Here is an 18,957-nt window from a genome sequence, read left to right as displayed (position 1 = left end):
CTGTGATTCCCCTCAGAAAAGATCACCCAGCCCAGAAAAGAGCCTGCTCACAGCCAGCATGGAACGCTCCCCCCTCCACCGGCCTTCAAACTGCTGAGGCGAACATTTCAGAAGGGAAATAGAGCAGAGCCAGATTTCCCAGCCATGTGAAAACTGAGAGGGAGAAGCTTCCAGTGCCCCAGGATCCTAACCCCAGCTGATGTCTGGCTCCTTAGGCCAGGCCGCCAGGGCCCTTCTCTTCTCAGCACCAGAGAAGATTTCCTTAGAGGGCAGGATGGCCCCCAAATGAGCTCCTCTCCCTCCCTAGCAAGCTCCAGCAATTTCTTGCTGTCTGGGGAGTGGACCTGATCTCCAACCAGACCTGAGGCGTCTGAGGGATCCCCGCACCGGGCCAGGGCCAGGCTAGGGAGGCGTCTACCGCCCTGTGCTTTCAAGTGAGAAAGATAATAATGGAAATAGCTAATATTTGTAAAGAACTGACTTAGCCTCAGTCACTGACGTAAGCACTTTACATGCATTTTAAAACTGTAATTTGCATGACGTGGGTCCTATTGTCCCCATTTGACAAGCGAGGCAACAGGCCCTTTTCTCCTTTATAAAAACCAAACCCTTCCCAGGTAAACAGTGGAATGGACATGGCCTCTGGAGCTCAGGATGCCTCCTACTAATTCAATACACCCTGATTAAATACATTTCTTCTTGGAACGGATCTGCTATGGAATCAGGGCACTAAGGGACGAAGAGATCAGCTTCCTAGAGCAGCAAGGGCCCGATTCCAGAGGCGACGTCACGGCATAGGCCAGCAGCTGAGGTGGATTCTGCTTGGCCCCTTCTATCTTCCTTTTCTCCACAGGCCCGTAGGTGGTAGGGGTTGGGGTCCCGCCCCATCCCCTCCTAGAAGCTTCCACCCTCTCCCCTTCCTGCCCAGCTACATCTCGAAGAGTGCAGTGGCCGGGGCTGTCTCAGTCTCCAAGGGGATGGGTGATTTATGTCCTTTTATTCAGCAAGCAGCTTTGTACAGAACGGACGAGACATGCTGAATGTCACCAGGCGGGGGCAGGGATGCTGTGCAGAATCCCAATGAAGCCTTTTCGGCCTGGGCAAAATGGCACCGGTGACTTTGTTATTGTGTGTGTTCTCTGGTGGGCGTAAGGAAGAGGCAGCAGATGCCCAGAGGTGGCGGGAGAGCTGGCTTGAGTGGCAGGGAACCCCCCTCCGGAACCCCAGCATCTGGCTCCCCTGTGAGTGCCTGCCCCCTTCCTGCCTCCCATCTCCCTCGGACACCCTACAGGAGACAAGCCAGGCAGGTGGCAACTCGGACTTGGGTGAAGAGGTTCCCTTCGGTGCTGTTGCCGTGCGGAGGCTGGGTGTGCCGGCGAATAAAGCACAAGGGTCCGAGGCACCCACAGGGGCGGAGGGGGCTCAGCTCTGCACTCCACTCTCCTGACACCCCTAGGCCTGCGGGAGGTTCCCTGTCTCCCTTTCCACCCTCCTCTGCTCATCTCTCCCACTGACACCAGGGTCTGTGAGTTCCCCTGAGGCCACGGCCACGCCTGCTCCTCCCTGCCCCCATCCAGTACTCGCAGGGATGCCCAGCACAGCCTCATTCCCAGCCCGGAGCAGGCACTGCGTGTTTGTGGCAGGAACTGTGAACTCCCGGCTCTGGAGCCCCCAGGCTTTGTCCCGGTGGCCTGACAAAGCAAGGCCTTGGCCTTTAGGGCGAACGATTCTGCAACCATCCCAGTGTGAGAAAATGACACCGAGGAATACGTAAGATCTCAGAGTCACAGGAGTTGAAGGGATTTTGGAGATCACACAGCCCGACCCTCTTGCTCGCTTTTCCGGTAAGGAAACCGAGGCCCAGAGGAGGCCTCCCAGCACGAGAGGAGCAGAGCCAGGGTTCAGAGCAGGCCCTGTCAGGAGCAGCTCTGTCTTGCCACCACACTGCCCCCTCATCCCTAGCCTGCTCCCCACCTCAGCTGCCAGCCTGGTCCCAGGCTCCCAGCGGCGCCCCTCCCCACGGGGGCTGCCTGTCTCCAGCCCACACACTCGGTCTCCCAGGGAGGATGGCAATTAGTTAGCATTGTGCTGCCGGGTGCCCGCACCACCGGGGCTGCCGGAAAACTGCGTGTTCCCAGTGTGCCAGGTCACCGTGGACCTAGCAGGTCAGAATTTCAGGGCCAGGCCATAGAGCGACTGGGGAGGGCAGAGGAGACACAGTCAATCAGGGCTGGGAGTGAAGCAGGAAGCCCCTGAGCAGAGAGACAAAGCAGGGTCCCCCAGGGGCGCAGGGAGCCAGGAGAATGAAGCACTGAGGAGAGCACACCCCCACTCACCCTCCCACGGAAACAGGGCGGTGGGGGGGCGAGTGGAACGGGGACAAAAGCAAATGAAAAGGCCAGAGAGATGAGCTAGATGGAGGGAAAGCCTGTGCGAAAGGAGACAGAGAAAACTTGATCTTTCTCCTCTTTGTATCATTTCCTCAGGGCATCCCTTCAGGGCACCCTACCCAGCAGGGCTGATGCTGAGGAGAAGGGGGCGGGGGTGGCGAGGGAGAGGGAGAAGAAAGGAGGAGGAAGGAAGCAAACTTATCCGTTCATTTTCCTCTGCAAGACCCTCAGAGCATCTTAAGCACTAGTGGGGGAGGGTCTGATTGTCCAAATAGGGGGGGACTGAGTTCCGTCAACTAAGGGGCATCCTGGGATTTCAAGGTCCCTCAGATGTGTCCAAGCCCCTGCTCTTCGGACTGTACTCAGTTAGACCGAGTGGATTCAGGAACGTGACAGGGATTCTAAAGGACAATGGGACGACCCCTCATAATCCAGCCCCCTCCAGTCCACGGGCAGGGAACTGCAGGCCCCCAGGGCAGGGACTTGTCCAAAGACACAGCACCAAGACTACTGCATAAACAGAAGCCAGGTGTCCGAGCTCCCGCTCCAGGCACAGTGACAATCTTGCCAGTCAGGCTGCTCCCAAACCCTCGGGCAGGAGACCCCTGTCCCTCCTACAACAGTCCCTTGCTGCTCCAAGAGCAAGACGAAAGGGAGAGATTGTTTCAGAACCCCCGAGAAATACGTCTGCTGACTTCCCAGGGAGAGGCTTCCGACAGCATGGTGACCTTCAAGAAGGGGGTCTGGAGCAGACTTTATGGGGCCTCACCCTCTCTCTCTGCCAGGGGCAAGGTAGCTTCGAGGCCCCAAGGATGCCACCCCAGACCCGGGGGCTCTCACCTGCCCATGCCTCCACGTGAACAGGGCCAAGAGCACTAGCGAAGCCAAGCCCACATCCTGCCCACATCTGTTGATCTTGGTGGTAAACGTATGTTTGTGGAATCACTGTATTTTCTTGCTCTAAAACCCATCTAGCTCCCTTCTCCTGACTTGTGTTTGCCTCCACCAATATGAAACTGAACCCACATGGGGAGCAAGCCAGCCAGTGGGGCTCAGGGGCTGGGCAGACGGCAGCAAGGGGTGGGCTGAGGGTCGGTTCACCAGGCAGAGATAGTCCCCGTGTAGACCCAGTCCTCCTCTCTGGCCCCACAGGGTAGCAGGGAGGGAGGCCTTTTCGTCTCCTTCGACCATTTCTATACCCCTGGTGCCTTCAGTGGGACCCAGCCCGGAGCCCGCTCAGTAAATGCAGGACCCCAGGAGGGGGAAACAGAGGCTGGTCAAGATACAGCGACGGGCCCAGACTCCAGGGGTCCTGTTCCCTCCCCTGTGTCCTGTGGGACCCTGGGCCATGCGTGGGGAGAGGGGCACTCACTCCAGCACATCGCGGTTGAACTGCTTCTTGCTGTTGCCTAGGAACTCCCCGATCATTTGCCGGCTGAGGCCCTTACGCTGGAGCAGGAAGTGGGCCACTCCGATGGGGGTGTCGGGGATGAAGCCTCGGGAGATCAGGAACTGGATGCCTTTGTCTGGGTTTCTGGGGGTGGGAGTGGAGGTGGGAAGAAGAAGTAGAGAGTGAGCCAAGGCTATCCACGACTTCCTTCCTCCCTTTCTTCCAGCCCAGGGAAGCTACAGAAGTGCCTGGAAGTTTCTGGGAAGAATTCCATCGAAAAGCCAGGATTCCTTCTGCTGCAGACGGGCTCCTTGTCCCAGGGGCTTCACCTAGGAACCTTGTCTTCCTGAACACCCCCACCCCCCACCCCTAATACACACACAGGAATGAAGATTGCATGGGGAGAGAAGGAGTTAGAGAGGTCTGGCAGACGAAGAGAATTCCAGAGCAAGTGGAGAGGTTTCTTTTTGTCTTCCCTGAAAGGCCCGGAGGCTTCCCACGAAGGCCCTTCCACCCAGTCCGTGTTCTGTCGTCTGTATGCAGTACTCGCCCCAGAAGCAGGGCTCTGGGGAGCAGAGGGGAGCTCTCCTACCGCACTGGCCACAGGGACACAAGAATCCTGCTCTCCATCATTCACTTTCTCAGGCTCTGGTCTCTACGTGTGGATGTGGGTGCTGTGTTTTTAGGCATATGTGCTCACAGTATGGCCTGAAAATCCATACTATTCCCTGAACTGTATCTGACTGGTTCAGGAGAAGCTAAGTACAGAAACAGAGGGCAAGCGTTTAGAACCTTTTATAGCACTCTGACATTTTCGGGATAACCAAGCATGTGATTGTTTTTCTAGCAACTCATTTTTATCGCAGTTCACAAAAGTATCAGCCACCACTTAGCGGGTGAAAACCCAGACTGGTCCTTTATTACAGAGAGTTTGAGAACCACTGTCTTGAGGGATCCCAGGGTCTGCGTGAGTGTGAGGGCACAACTTGCCTTACTTGTGTGAGCCTGCTTCTTTTCTGTAAAATGGCATAATAAGGCCATCTCTAGATATTGTTAGGAAGTTTACAGATGTTTTATGTGAGGTGAGCCGGGACCAGTAGCTGTTCCTCCCTGGAATAGAAGTTTCTGGAGACCAGGGCATGTGTCCTACTCATCTCCATGGTCAACGTGTGCCCGGCATTCAATAAGTGACAGTTGAGTGAATAAGTGAACGGACACGTTGCTGGGAGAGATGTTCAATTTCCTGGCTCGGGGCTCTGAAGGAAGGGGTGAACGGAGGGTGGAGATGGGATTTCCACGGGAGGGGTGCGTGTATACTGCTGGCCCCCTGCTCTCTACATTCTAGTTGCAAGGACAGTTCTGGCTGGGGCTCTGGCTGGGGACTCTGAACCAAAACCCTTGTTCATTTTCCTGCTTTCCTTCTCCTGTTCTCTTCTGTGCCACCTCTGCGTCCTTGTCGCCCCCTTTTATCCCCGCCCCTCTCCTGCCTTTTACCTGGATTCCTTGTGCTCCTTCTCTTCTTTCTCACCCACCCAGACCCTCCCTTGCCTTTCCTCGTTTTCCTCCTTGCTCCCTCCTTGACGTCATCCCCCTGAGACGATGCTGTTTCCCTGGCTTCCAGTCTGCCTGAAGGATTTCGGCTCAATCCTCATACGACCTGGACTATTACTTAATACCGCATTTTCTTTTCAATTCCCTCGCTTTTCAAGCCCTAGTAAGCAGGAATAGTGTTGAAAGCATGGCCTTGATGTGTTGTTTTGTCCCTAATCCTGAACATAAATTTGTGAACCATTAAAAAGAAAACGTGCATCCCTACCCAGCACCTCCAGGAGCTGGTGCGGCACAAATGTCACCAGGCAGGGCGCTGGGATGATGCGGGAAATCAACCCATACCCTGCTCACCTGTCATTGTAGCCCCTGTCCCTTCCCCGCCGACCAAGAGCTTCCCGGGTCTCCCCAGAGCTCTCGAGTCGGTGCTCACTCACATGTTGAAAAGGTTGAGGCCGATGCGGTAGAGCCGTTTGCGCAGGGTGTCCGTGGAGAGCGTGGGCGACTTGCAGCTGGCGGGGTTCTCGCAGTGGTAGCGCGGCAGGCTCAGAATCATGGCCTGCAGGGCCTCCTTGGAGGCTGAGGCTGACGCTTCCGAGCCCGACTTGGCCGACTTGGTGGACGTGCTGCTGCTGCTCAGCGGCTCCGAGTTGTCGCCAGCCTCGGCCTCAGTCCCTTTCCCCACCTCCCCAGAACCCTCCTCCGCCACCTCTGCCTCCGCTGCCACCGTGGCCCCCTCCACCAGCGCCTCCACGACAGCCCCAGGAGGGTGGGTGCTCGGGGCCCCGCTGGCTCCGGCCTCTGCGCCCGTGTTTTCAGCGGGCACGTCCCCCTGAGCCGCGGTTGTGGCCACCGAGGCCTCCTGCCCCGGCGCCTCTTCCTGCTCGGCTTTGCCCGCCGCAGGCTCCGCCGGGGCCTGGGCGGTCTGCGTGCCCAGACAATTGGCAACCGACAGAGCCGTGGCGGAGGAGACAGAGATGTTCTGGTTGGCGATCTGCACGGTGACGTCCCGGAAAGCCATCATGAGGGTACTGCCGTGGCCCTGGGGCAGGCCGGCGGCCTCAGCGGTCTCTTCCCCTGGCGCGGGCGCGGGGCGGGCACTGTCGAGCTCCCGCATCTCGGCCTCTAGGCCCGGCGGCCCCGCGCCCGCGTGCAGGGCCTGGTGGAGCTGGTAGGCGCCGCTCTCCTGCAGGGAGCACATGGTCTTGAGGCTCCAGGTGCTGAGCGCGTCGTCGATGGACTTGGCCAGGGACTGCACCTGCTCGGTGAAGGAGTCCTCCAGCTCGGTGAGCGTGCCCGCGAAGGTGGGCGGCAGGGAGGGCGAGCGCACCAGTGGCAGCCCCATGAGGCCGTAGCCCTCCATGAGCGCCTTCTCGGCCGCCAGGCTCTCAGCAGTGGGCGCGCGGACTTTGCGCAGGGAGATCCGTCGCGGCAGGCGGCTCTCCAGGAGCGAGTTGCGGATCTTCTCGAAGTTCTTGCTGAGCTGGTACTGGCGGAAGGCGGTTTGGATGGTGCAAGCGGCGCGCCGGGACACGAGGTGGCCCCCGTACTTGTGTTCTAGCATTTCAATCTGTGGCAAGAACAGGTAGGAGGAAGAGCGCGGTGAGGCCTGGGGCGGGGGAAGGGAGGGGGTGCGGGGGGGGGTGGCTAAAGGGCCAAAGTCTGAAACTCCAGCATGTCACGGCCTGGGATACCAGATCCTTGTCAAGACTCCTAGATGTGTAGGATATAGGACTGGCTTCCCAGCGGTTGGCGATTTCCGGGGGGCGGGGGGTGGAGCGGGCAGAGGTCAGGGCGTTGCATTTGGGGATCAGATAGCTGTTTGTTTTAAAGCGTTCATATCAGAGATCTGTATGGAAGTCCTTATGGGTGAAATACACGGGATCTTGAGTTTGTATTAAAATACTCCATCAAAAAAACTGGAACCGTTAGAGGAAACAATATTAACAAAAATTGTTGGAACTGGGGGGTGGTTATCTGAAAGTTGACTACACTATTCTTTCTACTTGTGTGCACATTTAAAACAATAACAAATTAAAAATTAAACAGGAATGCTTAAAAAATAATGCTGCTCCTCCCGTTCACCTTTCTTCCTCATCACTGCATTGCGGAAATTCCCAACCCTGGGATCATCATAAGGGGATGACTGGGGATTGATCAACGTGTTCCTGATACCCAGCCCAAGGGCTGGCACATAGTAGATGCTCAATAAATGTGAATCTAATAGATGGAGGACAGAGGAGTGGGTGGACGGATATTTTAAGAGTGGGAGTCCCTCCAGGCTACCATAATTTGGGCGCCCCATACTATGAGTACCCCATAATCTGGGCGACCTCTGTTCCCAACAACAGGAGCTGTACAATCAGGGCAGGGCTGGGTGGGGCTGGTGGGCCTATGCTACCTCATGTGGGCAGTGTGAACCCAGGAAAACTTGTGGCAGGGACCGGTGTTTCTTCTAGGCCCTTACTCGCCTCCTTCCAGCTCTGTCCTCCTGCTGTGGCCATTTCTCCCCGTCATGTGGCAATGCTCTCACTCTTTCTCCCTTATCGAAACCTCTTAGAAAAGAACCAGAGAGACTTTCCCCCTGTGGCCAATAACCTTTAGCCACATTGGCTCACCAGCCACTGCAGGTGGAGTGACTGCCTCTCACGACCTCAGCGATCCGCTGGGTTCCCTCCCCATGGGTGCCCCCCTACCCCCGGACCGACAGAGGCATCCTTCTAGCCCAGGAAAACTGACAGGCACAACCGCAACCCCCAGGGACGATCCCGGGTAAAATGGCATGACATCAATCCTATCTTCGGTTCTTCTGTCTCACCATTCAGGGCCTTCCCCATCCCCAGACCTAGTGGCCTTATGCTTTCTATCTTCCTCAGTCTGGCTGTCCTCTCTGAAAATAGGGGGGAAGCTGAATCTCACTAAGATTTGAGTGGCCAGTAGGTATCCTGAGTTCAGCTGCTTGACATTCCAAGGCTGAGGCTCTTAGTCACAGCTACCCAATGTTCTCTGCCACATGGTAGTTTGGCCCTTTGAGGCCAACAGGAGAGTGACTCTGATACTTCACCTTCTTTTAAAGGGTTCACCTGATTAGGTCAAGCCGCCTGGGGTGATTTTCCTTTGATTCACTTAAGGTCAACTGAGTGGTAACCTAATCACAGGAGGGATACCTTATTATGCCCTCTAGTCCCACGGCACTTCCCATGGAAGGGAATTATACGGATGTGCGTACTAGGGGGGGCGGGAATCTCAGGCTGTCTGAGTTCTGCCTCCTGGAACGTTCGGACAGTTGCCTACAGGGTTTCATCATGTACCCAGGATCTCCAGAGAAAGAGAAACTCCTGATATCTCAGAGGCATTTCGTTGTTGCTTTCACAGAAATCACATCAGAGGGGAGAGATCACTGTGGCTCGGCTCAGTGTCCCCGCAGAACTCTGGCAGGTTCCCTGAGGCCTGGAATGGCCAATCGGCCTTAACAAGGCAAGAGAGCCCTCCAAGGTGCAAACTGAGGGGAGGTGACCACTTAATTGCCTCCTTCTGTCAATTTCTGTCTGGAGGACCAGGAGAAACAGACACCAGGCAGAAATTCTTACTTCTTTCTAACCTGGCCTACTCACGCTTTGAGGGAAACGCTAGGCCCAAGAGCATTCTCTTCAGGTTATGAGATGCTATTGGCAACAGAGGGAAGGTATGAAACCCCATTGCCTGAAATGCTTCCAGAATGGGAAAGATGTCCATTTCCCTAGCACAGTATCATCCTACCTGGAGACAGAAGGCTGAGCTAAGCCTAGGAGACTTCTACCAGCCAGTGTCCTAGTGTCACCCAAGCAGAGAAGAAAACCAGATTTTGAATATCTTGAATCTATTCCCATCAAGTTCTCCACTAGACTGTAAGCCCCACGAATGCACATACTCTGCCATGTTCACTCCTTTATCCCCAGTGCTTAGAGAGCACCCAGCACACAGTAGGACTTCAGTGGATATTTATTGAATACATTAAAGAATTAACTGCAAAGTTATCTTTGTGACTCTCAAAAAGCCCCCTAACCTAACCCATAACTTTCTTCTCCTGGAACTGATGTATTTCACTTGCATTTCCGAACTCTACTGCGTCACTGGCTCCTTTCCCCCTGCCTACAGACCCTCCCAGATCTCCCCAGGCTAAAACATAACTCCTCTTGACTTCACTGCTCTGGGGCACTGGCCCAGGCTCTTTTTCTCTGTTTGTCACCAGACCTCTTGGAAGACTAGTCTATACCCTCTGCCTCCTTCCGTGAACAAGTGCCAAACAGCCAACCCAACCCTGTATGCGCCGACTCCCCAGGGTCTGCCTCCTGCTCCCACCAGTCTTCTAAAGTGACTCTCAGGAGGGTCACCAGAGACCTTTAATCATGACAGCTGATGGTCCGTCCTCCACTCTCCTTCTCCCCCTTTTCCACAGTTCTTGGTGTGTTTATCACCTTGAGACTCTGTCCTCAGCTCTCACGACCCAGTCTACCTTGGTCTGCCTGCTTCCATAGCCCTTTCATCCTATATTCTGACCGCGAAACCCCTACGCATATCGGTTATGAGTCCCATGTGGGCCATCTTCCACTCTGCAGACACATCTGAGCCCTTCCGGACATTCTGTGACTGCCATGTTGGATGTCGTCAGAGCAGCCTCTGGTAACTGATAATTAGGCACTAATTAAGAGGGAAGCTGTCTCAGGCAGAGCCTTTGTGGCAACATCTACAGGCTAATGTCTTCTCGCCTCTTATGTGAGAACCTTGTTTCCTATCATAACTTCAATCTACTTTAACGGACTGATGAACAAGCCTTAGGAGAGATACTCAGGCCCAGATTTGCTTCTTCCCTACTGGTTGAACTTGAGCAAGTTTCCTAACATCTCTGATTCTCCACTTTCTTATCTGTTAAATGAAACTAATCCTGCTTACCCTGTACCTTGTTATGAGATTTGAACTGTTCGTATAGCGCTTGGCACATAACAGGTATAGAGTAAGTGGTAACTATTTGATGACAATGATGATGATGGGAATGACTCTCAAATTTCCATTCCTAGGCTTGATCCTAGACTTGCATTTCCAACAACCCACGGATCCCCCTGTGCACCTATACAAAGCCCCTGTCTTCCCCCACCTCCCTAAACCAGCTCTTGATGACTTCTTTTTTTGCATACAGAGCCTTGGCTGTTACATTTTCCAGGCTGGGAAACTTGCATTTGACCATGGGTTCTCCTTCACCCCGGCCTCTGCATTTGTCAGCCTCAAAGCCTTTATTCCACGCACCCCCACCCCAATACCTTTTGCATCAACCTGACCCGACTGTTGCCATGTGAGGCTGTCTTTGGCTCCCCACTTGAACCCTCTGGCAACCTCCCCACTGCCTTCCTGCTTCTTGTTCACACCTACCATCCACCCTACATGTCCCTGATCAAGGGTCTTGAAGAGCCGATGTGAACACAGGCTTTGCGTTGCTTGAGAGCATCACCCAAAATAAGTAGAAGTGTTTCCTGCTGGCCTTCCGACCCTGAGCAATCTGGCCTCAGCCTCCCTCCCATCTTCTACTCCTACGCCAAGACTGCGTACACACTGGCTGGACTCCTGCGCTTCCCCCAGCCCACGCTAGGCTTTCCTGCCCTGAGCATTGGCTCAGCCTTGTCACTCAGTCTGCAACATTCTTCCCTTTCTTCGAGACCTGCCTCCAGTGTGCTTCCTCTGTGAAGCCTTCTCAGTCTCCCAACCCGACGGGGAGCTCCCCGTTTCAGGGGCCCATGGAGAACACTGTTTCTTACTTCTCTCTGACGCTCAGTTCTCTCCACTCACCTTTGGGATATTTATCTAACCCATCCTTCTCTCCACCCCACCGACCCCAACTCGAACAGAGCAGAAGTTATTCGAGCCCTCTGATCCATGCCCAGCACCCAGCACAGAGCCTGGCAAGGAGCAACTGCTCACTGTGGTGTTTGAATTCAATTTTTGGATCTTCTCCATTTGTTCCAGCGCATTTAACACAACCATCTCCCATTTATTCCAGCCTTGTGCCTGCTGCAAACCCCGCCTGCACTGTCCCCCACTGTTTCTTTCCCGTCCTTTATGGCCCGCCCTCTGTAGCCCCACAGACTGTACCTTACAGACAGGATGGTATTATGTCTCTACATTCCTGGGGCCCAGCATCGAGCCGGAGCCATGGCTGGGGCTTAATAAATGTTTGCAGACAGGAACTAAACTGAACTCTCTCCTATATCCCAGGGAAAATAAAAATCTAGGCTCTCTTCCGGATCTGGGCTTGGAGTCAAATGCTGCACTCTCCCCTTTCCCTCCACTATCTCGCCCCCAACCAGGGCTCGGGAACTTGGCAGGGTCCCAGATCAGCTCTGTCTACCCAGCCAGGTCCTCCCAAGCGCCCTAACACTTTTCTTTTCTTAACCGGTGCCAGATTAGAGAGCTAAAAGAGATGGACACGGGGGTGGGGGGAAGTGGGGGGTGGGCCCAGGGAGGGAAGTTCTCTGGGCCCACCGGCCTAAGAGCAGCTCAGCTCACTTCTCTCTAAACCCCATGAATCATGGGTAATTGTAGCCTCGCCTCCTCCCAAGAGAGCAATCTCTCAGCTTCTGCCGGGAGAAGTGGTAGAGGGGGGCTTGGGGGGCTCTGTCTGTCTAATGAGCCTCTCAGTGTTAATTAGAACATGCTCCCTCTTTTCAGGTTGCTGCCGCAGCCGGGCCCGAGGAAGGCCGCAGAGAGAGGGCCACCAAGTCAGGCAGGGGGAGGAAGAGCAGCTAGCTGGGGGGGCGGCAGTGCTGGGGAAGGAGGGAGCCAGCCCGAGGTGGGGGGTGGCTTTCACATGTGAGCGAGGATTTCCTCGGATCCAAGATTTCCCAGCTGAGAATGTTTAAGCATTACGTGGAATGAGCCTGCAGAACTTGGCAAGGGAAGGTTTCCAGGAGGCTTAGGAGCAGACAGTAGGGGTGGGAGCGGGGAGGAGCTCGGAGATGCTAATGGCGGCCCCCAGGGGAAGCTGGCCTGCGCCTGGCACCTGTCGGGATGGGACCCCTGCGTCTTCCCTGTGCTCCCACCTCCCTGTCCGCTGTCCAAAACACAGAAAGTGCTCGACACAACAGGGCACTGAGGCCTGCCTAGGAGTAAGGATGTTCTTGGGAACCTCTCTGGGCCCCAGCCAGCTAGGGTTGGGGGCTACTAATGACTCTGCTCCTCCTCAGTCACAGAGACTGCCTCAGGGAGAGCTGCTGCTGTGGGGAGCCTGCTTTGAACCCCAGATTGGGCTCCTCGCTGTCACCAGTGCTCCCACAGCACGCCATCCACCGCTTCCTTGGAACCTACCCCTTTGCTGCTCTTGTGAAAGACTTGGGATAAAATCAAAGACTGTGAGTCCCAGTCTTGGCTGGACCGTGGACACACACTTAGGGACGTGTCCTTGGGTGAGTTACTTGTTATGGCTAAGCCTCAGTCCCCTCATTCCTCAAATGGGGGTAGCAGTAGTCCCTAGCTCACCGAGATAGCCTGCAGATCTGGGGAGATAATGCATAAGAAATGCTTAGAACCTCGTCTGGCCCAGATTAGGGCTGTTAGTGCTACTTAGTACCCGCTACATGTCAGCGCCCACCCCTGGAGCGAGCTCCCTGAGGCCTGGAACTGCGTCTTTTGTAGCGCGGTGGCCCAGGCCTTGCACATAGCAGCTGTGCGATAGCGCTCCCTGAATTGGATGCAGGTGGACAGAAGGACTACCCTTGACTGGCATTGCCTTCACCGTCATCTGTAGGCTGGTCCCTGATGCTGTCCAGGGCCATGGTGGGACTCTCACCTTCAGAGGAAGAACAAGTCTCAGATATTCCAGAATAACCTCTTGTTTCTTCAATGAGGAAACTGAGACCAGAAAGTTGGAAACATAATCAACCACCTCTCCCCTTGAGAGGGTGATCACCTCACGGATGAGGCTGGACCCCAAGGCTCGGGTAGGGGAGATCACTTGTAGAAAGGACTGCTGTCCTTGGGGTCAAGGTCTGGCTGCTACGGACCACCGCCACATGGACCCCTGGCTTGGATGGCACAGAGACCATGCCATTTGGACATCCCACATGGGCTCCAACAGGGTCCTCCTCAGCAGAGGCACACAACAGGATCCGAACTCCCTCGAGAGCAAGGATGAATGTGGAACTCACTCAGCTGTCCTATGCATCCTCCCCACACCACTTTCCTAAAGGACCCCCCAATAGGACCTGCATGTTCTTTGTCCCCGGAGGTTGTAACCTCAAGGACCACTGTGAGATAAAGCGACAGAGCTGAGGGCGGAGGGAACGGAGGACGGGAGAAGCCAGACTGGAGGACCTCCCCACTGTGTGAGTATGGGGAGAGGCCTTGGGGGCTGGGAGGCAGGGATGTCCGGGGGGCGGACTCATTCATTCTTTCGTTCTTTCATTCATTCGTTCTTTCATTCATTCGTTTGTTCTTTCACTCCTGTGTTCCTCCAGTGTGAAGCATGTCTTAGGCACCAGGGACTGTGCAGGGTGCTGGGAAGCAAAGGTGGGCAAGAGCTGTATATCATCTAACACACAGCTCTGAGCAGTGCTCAGTCCCCACAGAGACTACAAAGGTGTTCTGTGCACAGTCTGCTCGACTCCGTGACAGCCCTGAGAATGACATAGTCCCTGCCTTTATGGGTGGGACAGCTCTCAGGTGGCACAGAGTCATCAGAGGGGCACTCCGTGAAAGCACACAGCCAGGCTCAGGGATACTGAGCTGAGATGCGGAGTATGAGCAGAGATCTCCCCAGTGACGTGTGCTGGAGGGACAAGTGGGGAGTATTCCTAGCAAAGGAAATAAAATCTGTCAAGGCCCGGAGGCAAACGACAGCACAGAGGTCTGGAGCAAGGCAAGTGGGAATGGCTGGAAACCCACTTGGGAGCGGGGCAGGAGACGGAGTTGTGTCTGGTGGTAGGAGACCTTGGAGAAGTCTTTGTCCTGCACACGGAGAGGAGCCATGCAAGGCTTTCAGACAGATACCGTGATCAGATGTGCTCTCCAAGAGGGCTCAGTGGCAGCATGGAGATCAGTTTGGAGGAAGCACAGCTCCAAGTAGGGGAACGTGTGGCCTCCCCCGCCCAGGGCCTCAGGCAGGAGATGATGGTGGCCTGCCCTGGGGTGGGAGTGGTGGGGGTGGCAGGAGAGGGTGGGAATTGGAGAAATAGTTAAGATGTAGCAGCAGTGGAGGTTGGGTTGGAGCAGATGTGGAGGAGCGAGAAGCCACAGAAACTGCCTAGGATTCTGGACTGACTGATGGAGCAAGACCAGCAGTTGGTGGGCTAGGGAGATAATGACTGTCCAAGATCCTTCCAGTCCAGGTGCTACAGTATTTGTGCAACTGGTGGGACTGACAGAATCAGAATACCATATCCTAGATCTCGAAGAAACCCAAAGCAGAGCCAGGTCCTGGCCCCAGGTCTCATGTCCCTCTCCCTCTTCAGCTCACTTAGTATTTTCCCCTTTTCATCCCTGAGCACCTTCTTCATGCCAGGCACTGTGTCAGGCACTGGGGATATAATGATGAATAATAAGTCATGCGTCCTGCCTTCAAGGAGTGGTCAAATCAACAGGGAATGAGGATATAGGACTGAAGGGCTATGACTGGGAACGGCTGGGTGCGGGAGGGTCACAGAGAAGGGACATCCAACACAGGCTTGGGAGGGCAGGGAAAGCTGCCAGGAGGAGGAAAGAGAACCACAATTCTGTCTCAAAGTAAAATAAAGAGTAATTGAGGCCAAGTGCCAAGTGAGGAGGGGAGCATGAATGTTAGTGGTAGAGGCAGAGGGAACAGCATGTACAAAGCCCCAAAGAGACCGGAGGCAATGGAGGCCCAGAGAAGTTAAGCAGCTTGCCGGAGGTCACCCAGTTCATTTGCAGAAGAGACAGAAGTTGGGTTCAGTCTCTTATGAATGTGTGCCGCATTTTTAATCACTTTTCTCTAGCCCCTCACTTTTGCCCTCTTCCTACCTCCCTCCTGTCTATGCTTGACCCAGATACTCAATCCAGGGGAATGGGCTGTTCCCGAGGCTGGGTTCACTCAACACAAAGGCTCCTGTCGCACCCTCTGCCAACCCTCCCGCACCTTTCCCACCCCACTCCTGTTGGTCCGACATGCAGAACCGTCTATCAGAGTGATGTCCACTATAAAAAGGTCCATGATACCGATCAGAGCAACTCTCCATCTGCCATCGTCCCTCAGAAATAAACTAATTCTCCCGCCCAAGTTGAAGCACAGGTTTCCCTCAGTTTTATTGGCCCGATACTCCTTAAAATGAACTACACTCTCTTTGGGGGCCAGTAGGGACCATTTTCTTCTTGTTACCTCACTCTCTTGTTGCTTTTCACACCATAGTTATCCAAATATTATTCACTCAATGAGCTCTTCCTATGTCCAAGACCCTCTGCTAGGTGCTGGGGGAACGGTACGAAGATGGATGGGACATGGTCTCTGTCCTCACGGAGCACAGTCATGTGGAACCGAGAAGACATCTTCTCTGGGCCAACTGACCACCCACATCATACTGTAGTGTTCCAGATGGACTGTCTGCCAACCCCTGCCTGGGCATTCCCAGTAATACAAACTCACTACCTCACAAGCAAGGCCTTCTATATTTTTAACAGCTCTAATTGTTAATTGAGCTAGAAGCTTCCTTTCCTGTAGCTTTCTTACGTTAGTATCACTATTTTTGTCTGGAATGATAGAAAATATATCTAATCCCTTTTTCACATGCCAGCTCTTCCATATTTAAAACTTGTTTTCGTGTCTACAATTTCTCCATATGAATCCAGTCAATCCTCTTTTCCTTCTTGGGAGAACCTTGGAATCCTTGGCATTCTTACTTCCTTCTTAAACTCAGCCCCAAGAATCAAGGATGGGCTCCAGATAGGCCCTGACCAGGAACCAGTGTGGGGCTCTAGCCAGCTGCTTCCTTATCCAGGGGGCTTTATCTACCCTTCTGTGCAGGCTGCTGGACTCACTTTGGCACCTGATTTCCTGGTTATTGACTCCTTTTGAACTTACAGTCAACGGAAGCCCTAAGGTCTCTCTCCCAGGACCAAGCCTGCCCATCTTGTACGAATGCTGTGGGCTTTTCAAAGCTAAGAGAACTTTAGATGTTTTTCCCTATTTCATTTGGACTTTTTCATTTAAATCTTTATGTCTGGATAAGATTTTTACAAAATCTTGGATTCTTTCACCGAGGTATTTGCTGTCCCCTTTCAGCTTTGTGTCATCAGAAATTAATGCCTTGTCAAAACCCGTCGAACAGAACAGGACCAAGGACAGCACACCACTCACCTCCCCTAGGAATTGGCCTTGATGGAAAAACCAACTTTTTTTTTTTTTAAGAATTCTGTTTGAAAAGAACCCACTTGACTAAATTGTCATCTACTCTGCTTCCTCTCTTGCCCACATATCGATCATGGGGGATATTTTAAATACTTTGCTGACAGCCAGATGTTCCACCTACAGCTGACCTTGATGCAGAAGGAAAGAAGTGAGGTTGGTATGGCCTGACTCAGTCTTAGTGATCTTCCTACTAGCTATCCTTCCTAAGACTGACTTTGCCCATTGAGTTAAAGAACGCTTCTTTAGAACCTACACACTGTAGAGCTAGAAGGGACCTTGGAGATGATTCAAGGTCTAATGCCCAATTTTGCTGATGAAGAAACCAGTGCCCAGAGTGCATAACTGGCATTCCCAAAGTCACAGAGTTAACTAGAGCAAGACCAAGGATTGGATCCCATGTCTCCGGCTCCAAGTTCAATGCTCTTTCTTAACAATATCTAGTCACAAGGTGCCTGGGTGGCTCAGTGGGTTAAGCCTCTGCCTTCGGTTCAGGTCATGATCTCAGGGTCCTGGGATCGAGCCCTGCATCAGGCTCTCTGCTCAGTGGGGAGCCTGCTTCCCCTTCTCTCTCTGCCTGCCTGTGATCTCTCTCTCTGCCAAATAAATAAATAAAATCTTAAAAAAAAAACCCAATACCTAGTCATGATGTTTTTCTCTAAGCATATACACCTAAGTACACACACACACACACACACACACACACACACACACACACGGGATTTGTTCTCCAGTAGGGGAGCTTTGGTTAATCCAGGGAATCCTCAATCTCCTTGGAGGAGACCATTCTCTTGGCACCTCATTTTAACCTGTGTGTGCCTACACACGGAGCTTGTCCTTTGCATGGACATGTAAGCGAGGCTCTCTCTTCTTCCCCAGAGAACAGTGGGCCACCTGCCTCAAGGTCTGGGGGTGGGGCAGTTTAAGCTTCTGGCTCACGGCGAGAGGAACAGGGCCCTGAACACAGTACCGAGGGGACTGGCATTGCAAAGGTGTGACCCCTGCCATGGAGAGGCTGGTTCCTGACAAACTGGGCTTCAGGGAAGGGCTAAAGACAGCTCCATCTGGGAGAAGTCATGGCAAAAGAAGTGTGCCTACAACAGAGGTGGGCCCAAGTGGGGAGATCCCTGGTACCCTGGATAGCCCCCGAAGGCAGGGCCCCCTCACCACCCTTCCCGCCCCCCTCGGAGGCCCTGGGTACCTGTTTATTCTTTAGGTCAAGGGAGAGCTCGTAATCGGAGGCGTTAGGGGCGTGGGAGCAGAGCGCCGTCGCCAGGGCAGGCTGCTGCCGGCCGGGGGAGGCCACGCGGTGGGAGCCAGCCCTCGGGGAGGCACCCCCCGCCCCCGGCCGCTCCTCCTCCTGCTGCAGCTCCTGGGCTTGAGCCTTCGGGGCATGGGCACTGGGTCTGCCGGCTGCCACCGCCGCCGCTGCCACCACGGAGTCCTCCATGCCCCCACCGGCCTGGGTGCAGGAGCCATCGCTGTGAACAAAAGGCAACGGTGCTCGGTTGGGGGAGAGCGGGACAGGGTGCATGTGGGTGCGGGGGTGAGGAGAGAGACTGGGCGCTCCGGCCTGGCCTTTGGGGCACTGATGGGCCTTTCTGGCGGTGGGGACTCGTGGGGATGCCTCCTGCCATCGCCTCTAGGGAGGGGCTGCCTTGGCAGGGGAGAGCTGCGGGCAAGGAGAGAGAACCTACATTTGAGAAGGGTAGCCCAGGAAGAGGGAAGAAGCAGTGGTGCTTAGAAGCAGTATGGCACAGTAGGGAAGAGCAGACCACCTGGGCTGGGATCTGGACTCTGACTTATCAGCTGTGCGAACCTCAATAGGCTATTCGACCTCATCGTACCTGTTTCCCCATCTATAAAATGGGCACAATGATAGTACCTACCTCATAGGGATGTTGGAAGGTCTGAGTTAGTTAAAGTTCTCAGAACAGTGCCTGACTCATGGTCCCTCCTATATATCAGTGTTAAGGATCATCATTATCAGTCATCTAGCTCCCGGACCAGTGGCTTAAGCAGCTGGAAAGAAGCTGGTTTACACTGAACCCGCTCCGTCTTTACACCATCCCAGCAGCTGTGGGGGAAGGAATGATCCTTACAGGCATGATCTGGGCATGAAGCCCCTCCGGCTGGGTGGACGGATGTCAGCTCTTTGGGGCTGGGGCTATGGAGAGGAGGGTGCTTGCCCCGCAGGGTCTGGGGCAGCAACTGTATTTGACTCCTGGCCCCCCCTTCCTTCCCATGGA

At 54.4% G+C, this 18,957-nt stretch overlaps 1 protein-coding gene across 1 annotated transcript in view; it reads right to left on the bottom strand.

Annotated features, from left to right (window-relative positions):
• The window catches only part of LOC116594154 (IQ motif and SEC7 domain-containing protein 3-like), a 106,942-nt gene that overhangs the window by 29,678 nt on the left and 58,307 nt on the right, over positions 1-18,957 (bottom strand). Inside the window, 3 exon segments of the mRNA XM_032349153.1 lie at positions 3,763-3,924; positions 5,766-6,898; positions 17,910-18,189. Of these exon segments, the coding sequence (XP_032205044.1) occupies positions 3,763-3,924; positions 5,766-6,898; positions 17,910-18,189 (1,575 nt within the window).

This window comes from Mustela erminea, chromosome 6 (assembly GCF_009829155.1).
Source record: "Mustela erminea isolate mMusErm1 chromosome 6, mMusErm1.Pri, whole genome shotgun sequence".
In the NCBI taxonomy this organism is placed as follows: domain Eukaryota; kingdom Metazoa; phylum Chordata; class Mammalia; order Carnivora; family Mustelidae; genus Mustela; species Mustela erminea.
The sequence above is the reverse complement of the archived record's forward strand: the minus strand, read 5'-3'. Positions and strand labels throughout refer to the sequence as shown.